At 36.3% G+C, this 8270-nt stretch overlaps 2 protein-coding genes across 2 annotated transcripts; both read left to right on the plus strand.

Moving 5' to 3' along the window:
• Positions 122-1215, plus strand: LOC104763547. The gene has a single exon (XM_019240197.1). The coding sequence runs from the start codon at positions 642-644 to the stop codon at positions 1074-1076; it is 435 nt and encodes a 144-aa protein (XP_019095742.1). The 5' UTR covers positions 122-641; the 3' UTR covers positions 1077-1215.
• Positions 4049-7104, plus strand: LOC104761850 (xylose isomerase). Its single transcript, XM_010484993.2, has 13 exons — positions 4049-4108; positions 4213-4317; positions 4463-4537; positions 4627-4756; positions 4835-4926; positions 5165-5218; positions 5421-5706; positions 5777-6010; positions 6097-6167; positions 6260-6300; positions 6385-6484; positions 6577-6726; positions 6828-7104. Exons 1-13 carry the CDS (start codon positions 4049-4051, stop codon positions 6861-6863), a joined length of 1434 nt encoding a protein of 477 aa, XP_010483295.1. The 3' UTR covers positions 6864-7104.

Here is an 8270-nt window from a genome sequence, read left to right on the forward strand (position 1 = left end):
TTCTTCATCGCTCTCACTGAAACCTCTGATTATTGTATTCCAAGAGAAGCAATTTCGTTGAGGCATCTGATTGAAGATCTTATGTGCGTAATCGAGGTCACGGTGATGGAGATCGGAGGTAGCACAGAATCGGAGTATCTCCGCGGCGGCGAGAGTGTGTCGCCGGAGAGTTCCCACCGGGAGAGTAAAGGGTCTGTGTTGGGTTCATTGAGAATCAAGAACAGGAAGGGATCATGTGGCTCTCGATGGCGAGAGAAAGAGAGAGATGAAGACAAATTTTTTTTCCCTTTTCTATTTTTTTGTCTGGCCAACAGAACGTTGACACGTTTAGTCTCTTAGAGCAAGAATGGGTATACTCTATAAGAGGCTCCCTTATGTTTTTTCTTTTGTTCTGATTTATTTTTTAGTTACCAAAATGTTAAGTACTCCCCTATGAACCTGCCGATGGGGAAGGTCTAACTGAAGATCAGATTCAGATAGATGGGAAGCAAACTAAAACCCTAGTTGAAGAGAACCAAGGAGGTGTGGAGGAAGAATCAAAAACCCTAATTGAAGACCAAAGGGATGGGGAGGAAGAATCAAAAACCCTAATTGAAGATTTGAATGTAACAGAGGAAGGGGAAGAGGAAGAGGAAGAGTGTATGTTGTGCACGTACATAAAGGGAGGTGAGTGCAAGGATGCGTTCATAAAATTGGAGAGATGTTGGAATGAAGCAATGAAGAATAATGAAGACGAAACAAGTAAATGTAAAGAGGCTAGACTCATGTTCAAGGCTTGTATGAATGATAACCCTGTTTACTATGAGCCTATTCTTGCTTTTGAAGCTAGAGAGAGGGCTAAGATGTTGAGCGAGTTGTTGAACGCGGAAAAGGAGGCTATTCTCGCTGGTGATGCTGCAGTCATTGCGAGAACGTTAAACGTGCTGCAAAAAGACGATGCTGAGCCTATTACCGTTCTTCCTGCTGAAGCTGCAGCTACTGGGAAGGCGTTTAGCGAGTTGGAAGCTGGAAAGAAGAAGGAGAAGGAAGCAGAGGGAGCCAAGGGAAACGAGAGTGATCATCAGAATCAGAATTAGGATATTCCGATTTTTTGTTTGTCTAAACCCTTAATTTTGTTTAAGGTTGTCTTTTTAGTTCTTACTACAACATTGAGTTATGCTAATGATGCATCTGTTATTGCCACCTTCTTCTGCAAAAAAAGACTATTTAATCGGTTAATCTTTATAGTAAAACTTTTGTTCAACGTTTGTTTATGCGTATCTTACGGGAGAAGCTGAACATTTAACTTAACTTAACGGAATTGTTTAAGAGAATCATCTGCTTGTGTGTTGTTGAAATGAGAACAACATGCTCAAAGTAAACAAGGTAAACAGAGATGTTAATGTGATTTGATGCAGAGGTAGCTGTACACGTTTGTCTCAGGGTTATCACAAGGTGTTGTTGATATGAGACTAGTTTAAAGGTTACCTGTAGTGTTTGAAATCTGCGGGTGATGGGTCTGTTTTTGAACAGAAGGATTGGACAAGGTTATGTTCAAGTTCTGGTTTGTTGAAACAGGTTGTTGTAAAGGTAATCTCATGTTTAAGCGGTTATCAACGAGCTAATGAGATTGTCTGCAAGGTTGAATGAAAAGGGTTTCAGGTTATGAAGCAAAGAAGATTCAGTTTCTGCATTTGATTCAAGTAATTCAGAGGATTTTGATCTCAGTGCACATGAGTAAATCCTAGAAGCTAGCAAGGGAATCAAGTTTTGCAGAGGAACTAAAGGATTATCAATTACTGTAACATGCGTATGGTCTGAACAGAGGCCATGGTGGAGAATGTGTGATTGAACGTTTCATAGGTGGTGAAGCCTATGGAGTTTTTTGGTTGAGATTAACAAGCTGGCTGGAGGTGTTCTTAACTTGTTAATGGAGTATTCGGAGCAGTGACATCAAGCATTCAAGTGTTGAATGCATCAAGAGGTGATCATGGAAGAGTTGAGCTAAATGCAAGATTGCATTGGAGCTGGTTTTTCACAACTCAGTGATCTGCAGATGTGTTGACGGCTCAGGTTCGTTTAGCGGTGTGAACCGTCACAGCGGAAGTGTATTGAACGTTAAGTTAAATGCACGAGGATCTAGCAGGTTTATGGTGCTTAAACTGCTAATTATCAAGGCTGAGTAATGCTACTCAAGGGCCTAGATGGAGATCCAAGAAATAACACAAGAAGGTACTCTCTCTACTCGGCAGGCTGTGTAGTTTGACCATCTTGTTCTCAGGTGGCGACTGTTGAAATGAGAACAAAATGCTCAAGTAAACAAGGTAAACAGAGATGTTAACTCGAGTTAAGTTAAACATTTAAGGGAACCACAAAGAGGAGCGTGTGAGAGAGACACAATGTAGAGAGATGTAAGCAAGTAGCGAGAGATGTACACCATCATAAGTACTCGTTTCTCTATATATTGGAGTTACTATGAGTGACTTTGTGGGTTTTTGTGTTCTAACTTTGAGTTCTTGAAGAAACTTGGAGTTGATTGGTGGTGTTTCCATGACAGAGACATAGCACTTGATGGCAGTACACACTTGAGGTAATAACTCCAGTTTCTAGTTCACCTATACTATATTTGCATTACATTGTTCCGATTGAAACTACAGTCTGGTTGGTGTTAAAAGACCGTATATGATATTTGGTCCTTGGACCTTGTAACAATTCTTTTACAGCTTGCTGTTTCTTTTGGTACTTAATTGATTACTTTCTTTTGCTCTTGTTGGCCTAAATGTTGACTTGTTCTGTAACATCTGTTCAATTTTGTTATAGTCACCTTCTTCTGCAAAAAACTAGCTAATCCTTAACAGTAACATTGTTTTGTTCGTGCATATCTTATCACTTTCCAAGTAACCGAATTGTTTAATAGATCAAATCTCCGACTATTGGATTGTATGAATTAAACAAATTAGAGAGCAAACACTTGTTTAACCAAATGATTAAAAAAAAACAGATAGCAACTTCTGATTGAAAAAGGCTTCAATGAGGGCAAATTTGAACGGTCCAATATAAAGAACTAAGAAGCCTTTTTGTTAATTTTCCACCCACTAATCCAATTATTCAATCTAGAAAAATACTTTAATGTATAAATAAGCGGTTTGAGATTATAAATAAGCGGTTTAAGCTTTTAATTTTATAATAATAAATACATATTTTCTTTTCTTATTTTATAAAGAGATGAAGTGAATAAGTTTTTAAATGTATTATGACATGTTAGATTCTCGTTGGCTAAAATAAGTAGAAGTGAATAAAGGATTTAGGAGTGAACCCTATAATTGTTTTATGTATTTATCTTCTTTGTCAGCTTTCAATATTTCATTTAATGTGCTCGGTTCTTGCTTCACGGGCATTGTGATATGTGTTATTATTATAGTACTCATTTTCACGGGTGAGATCATTCTTAGGATCCTTTTTCCCCAATGATTAACTAAGGTAATATAATATATGAAAAACTTGTACTGTTTTACATTAGATAACAGTATTCGTAAAATTTTCATTTGTGGAACTAATAATAGAAAACTCAACAAAATATGATTTAAGTTGGACACAAAATTATATTGTCTTCATATGCTCTCACAAGAGTATTAACACAATCTATAGTTTTGGTCCTAAATATAGAAAACTTGGATAACTTGCTGAGTCAGACAGAAACGTGATATACGCTCTATAACGTTGTTTCCGGATAAAGACTGAACGTACGATTTGCTTTTAACTCACCGATAATATCACAACAACCGTCGATTTTATTTTATGTTGAGGGGCAAAATCGTAATAACAGAACAAACAAACAAAACAAACTAGTGCTTACGTCACATCATTATCTGTCTGACTAGTTCCTAATAAATCTTAATCATCATCGTCACTCACTATATATTTTTGCGATTTCATACTAGTTCTATAATCTAAAGCTGGGTTTTTAGTTTCTCTCTTGCGGTCGTGTGATTTGGATTTGTATTATAAGAAGGAAACTGGGTTTTTTTTAGGTTTCATCATCATTCGTTTTAAGGTTTTGTTGGAAACTATGAAGAAGGTTGAGTTTTTTATTCTCCTTCTCTGTTTAATCGCCGCGTCGTTTCTAGTGGTAAGACTTTGATTAATAATCAAAAAGCTTGATTCTTTTTCTTTGTTTACGATCATTGGAATTTAATCTGATATTAAAGTTTTGATCTTGATTGGTGTGTGAAGTGTGCTGATCCACCAACTTGTCCTGCGGATTTGGATGGGAAGTGTAGTGATTCTGATGATTGGCAAGGAGACTTCTTCCCTGAAATCCCTAATATTAAGTATGAGGTAACCAACGCAATCTTGCTCACTAAAGTTGTGAAATTTTATCTGTAAAAAACTATTTGATTCGATTTGGGAATTTTTAGTGAGGGTGTGTTTGCATGTGTAGATGAATAATGAATTGATTGTTTTTATGATTTTTGTTTTACAGGGACCTTCGACTAAGAACCCACTTGCTTACAGGTGGTATAACGCTGAAGAAGAGATTCTTGGGAAGAAGATGAAGGTAAAATTGTTTTGTGTTTTTATGGATTTGAAAGAATGGATGAGATGTTTGTTTGTTTGTTTGTTTATGTCTCTTGCATATGTGAACAGGATTGGTTTAGATTCAGTGTTGCGTTTTGGCATACATTCCGTGGGACTGGAGGTGATCCATTTGGTGCGGCGACTAAGTATTGGCCTTGGGAAGATGGTACTAACTCTGTGCCTATGGCTAAGAGAAGAAGTAAGTCAAGATTTGTGTTTTTGTTAATGTTGTTTCTCTTTAACTGGGAGTTGATGTGCGTGACTTTGTGTAATGCAGTGCGAGCTAACTTTGAGTTCTTGAAGAAACTTGGAGTTGATTGGTGGTGTTTCCATGACAGAGACATAGCACCTGATGGCAGTACGCTTGAGGTAATAACTCCAGCTTCTGGTTCACTTATACTATAGATTGCATTACATTGTGCGATTGAAACTACAGTTGGATTTATTGCTTTGTGTTAAAGACCGTATATGATATTTGGTCCTTGGACCTTGTAATTCTTTTGCAGCTTGCTGTTTCTTTTGGTACTTGATTGATTACTATTTATTTTGCTCTTGTTGACCTAATGTTTACTTGTTTTATAACCTGTTTATACTAATTTATCTGCAGGAATCTAACAAAAACTTGGATGAGGTTATCGAACTCGCCAAAGAACTCCAAAAGGTGAATCCATTTGGTTAATATTCCATTTCTTGTTACGCATTGGATTTTGGAAGATACCTTTAGTAGTTATATAACCTCTCTCCGAGGCGCATGTATGCCATTACACAATTGGAACTCATAATTCATGAAACACTGTCTTGTTGCCACAATACCTTAGTTTTACTGTGCTAAGAAAAAGGTTCGTCTTCCTCTTCAAATGCAGGGAAGCAAGATCCGGCCATTGTGGGGTACAGCTCAGCTTTTCTTGCATCCTCGTTACATGCACGGAGGAGCAACCAGCTCTGAGGTTGGAGTATATGCTTACGCTGCTGCTCAAGTGAAGAAGGCAATGGAGGTGACACATTACTTGGGCGGTGAAAATTACGTTTTCTGGGGTGGCCGTGAAGGTTATCAGACGCTCTTGAACACTGACATGGGAAAAGAGCTTGATCATCTAGCCAGGTTCTTTGAAGCTGCTGTTGCTTACAAGAAGAAGATTGGATTCAAAGGTAAGTCTTCTTCTTCTTCTGTCATCAGTCGTATGTGACTTATTGCAATATAATCTTATTTTTCCATCAGGTACGCTTTTAATCGAGCCCAAGCCTCAAGAACCCACCAAGCACCAGTATGACTGGGATGCTGCAACAGCTGCCAATTTCCTAAGGAAATACGGTCTTATTAATGAGTTCAAACTCAACATTGAGTGTAACCATGCCACGCTTTCTGGTCACACCTGTCATCATGAGCTTGAAACTGCAAGACTCAATGGGTTACTTGGGAACATTGATGCTAACACTGGCGATGCTCAAACTGGTAAATTTTAAACTTCAGCTCTTTTGAATATTACTGTCTCTTATCTGGATTCTGATGATTGACAATGTTTCACCTTGTCTCAACAGGATGGGATACAGATCAGTTTCTTACAGATGTTGGAGAAGCAACCATGGTTATGATGAGTGTCATCAGAAATGTATGTAATATAAAAACTCTTATTTTGGAAATTTTTTGAATGGAAGCTCACAATAGCTTATGTTGTTCATGTGTTGTCTCATTATGAAATAGGGTGGGATTGCACCAGGAGGCTTCAACTTCGACGCCAAGCTGTAAGTTCTTGATTCCCAAAGTTTTACTGTTTCATACAAACTTAAACCGAGAAAGAAGCTTATAATATCTGATTGATTGAACAGGCGAAGAGAGAGTACAGATGTTGAAGACTTGTTCATTGCTCATATTAGTGGAATGGATACAATGGCTCGTGGACTTAGAAATGCAGTCAAAATCTTGGAGGTTAGTAAAGAGAGTTTGAATAGATAAGTTTCTTAAAGTTTCAAAGAGTGTAGCTTTATCGATTAACTTGATGTGTGTGATTGGTATTAAAGGAGGGAAGTCTAAACGAATTGGTACGCAAGAGATATGCAAGTTGGGACTCTGAGCTTGGGAAGCAAATAGAAGAAGGAAAAGCTGATTTCGAGTATCTTGAGAAGAAGGCTAAAGAGTTTGGAGAACCAAAGGTTTCTTCTGCTAAACAGGTACACGTTTCTTACTACAACAAAACATGATATTCTTGTTTTGTTTCGTTAACACACACACACAACACTCATAACGAGATCTCTTGTAACAAAAACCACAGGAGCTTGCTGAGATGATCTTCCAGTCAGCTATGTAGGAAGAAGAAGAAGAAGAAGAAGACTAAAGAAGGCTTTCTATGTTTATTAAAAGGATCGTCTTCTTTCTTTCTTAGTTCTCTCCTCATCTCTGAGAAGTCTGAAAACCAAAAATGAAAAATAAGAATGATTAGAGAGGTTGTTTCAGTTGATGTACTGTACTATGCTTTCTCACACTCTTAGTTCCAATTCAATAAGAACAACTGTTTTAAGGCCTTACTTGAATTCGATTAAGGTTTATGTGTGAAAAACCAAAGCCTGGTCAGTTCCAGTCTTTTTCGTTGCTGTGTTTTATATGTATCTTCCTTCTTATTGGCCCAATGAGACTCTTAAGTTTTAATGAAAAAATCATCAGTTTGACCCCCAAACAAAACAAAGTTAGAAATATTGTAAAACAGTCATTATTCCATCACAAACCCATGACATTATATTTGTCTATATGTAATGTTTCATAATTTCTGTAATGCTAACACTTGTCATTACCAAAATTAATGGGTGTGTGACTCATCTGTTTTGTAACACATATATATGGAGTTGTAAGAGAATAATGCATAAGTTTTTTTTGATTAAATAAGCTTCTTGTTCTCTTTACAAAGTATTACAAACACATATAAGTTTTTTGTAGTTATAGTTCATAACACGTTATCTGAAGTTTTAATGAGGAAGTACGTAATTCGTTAATTGTGATGAATAATCAAGGGAATATTGTAAAACACATGTGTGATTATTCTATCACAAACACACAGCATTACACTTGTCCATATAATGTTTCATAATTTTTGTAGTGTTAACACTTATCATTACCAAAACTAATGGGTCATTACCAAAACTAATGGATGTATGATTCATGTGTTTTGTAATACATATATATGGAGTTGTAAGAGAATAATGCATAGGTTCTTTTGATCAAATAAGCTTCCCATACTTCTCTCTTTATTATTTTTTGTTCTCTTTTCATAGTATTACAAACACATAAAAGTGTTTTGTAGTTATAATTCACAACAACAACAAAAAAGTGTATGGAAACGTGTAGAGAGTATTATCTTACTTTTTATCTTTAATCGTTAAGGAATAGTTGTGATGACTTTGTTAATTCCTTACAATAATCGAGTCTTTTTGTCGTCACATGTATTATTATGGGTTCGATGTTTCTAGAAAATTTCCTAATTTGTTATTGACGAATTAATTTATTATATATGAAAAAAAGGTCGGCAAAAAGTAGTAAGTCTTTTCTTTTGTCTAATTACGGCCGAAAGTAGTAAGTCTCGTGAAAGCTGATACATCTTATGATAATTGCTTAATTTATAGATAAATAATGATACTAATTATAATTTATATGTCATATAACTTTTACTATGTTTTCTTTTAAGTGACTGTGTTTTAGACTAATACGTCTGGTAAATTAGTGA

This window comes from Camelina sativa, chromosome 18 (genome assembly GCF_000633955.1).
Source record: "Camelina sativa cultivar DH55 chromosome 18, Cs, whole genome shotgun sequence".
NCBI classification, from domain to species: domain Eukaryota; kingdom Viridiplantae; phylum Streptophyta; class Magnoliopsida; order Brassicales; family Brassicaceae; genus Camelina; species Camelina sativa.

Coding starts and splice junctions, on each gene's coding strand:
- LOC104763547 (XM_019240197.1), top strand. CDS start 642: ATGTTGTGCACGTACATAAAGGGAGGTGAGTGCAAGGATGCGTTCATA.
- LOC104761850 (XM_010484993.2), top strand. CDS start 4,049: ATGAAGAAGGTTGAGTTTTTTATTCTCCTTCTCTGTTTAATCGCCGCG. Junction 4,318..4,462: donor TCCCTAATATTAAGTATGAG/GTAACCAACGCA, acceptor TTTGTTTTACAG/GGACCTTCGACTAAGAACCC. Junction 6,485..6,576: donor ATGCAGTCAAAATCTTGGAG/GTTAGTAAAGAG, acceptor TTGGTATTAAAG/GAGGGAAGTCTAAACGAATT.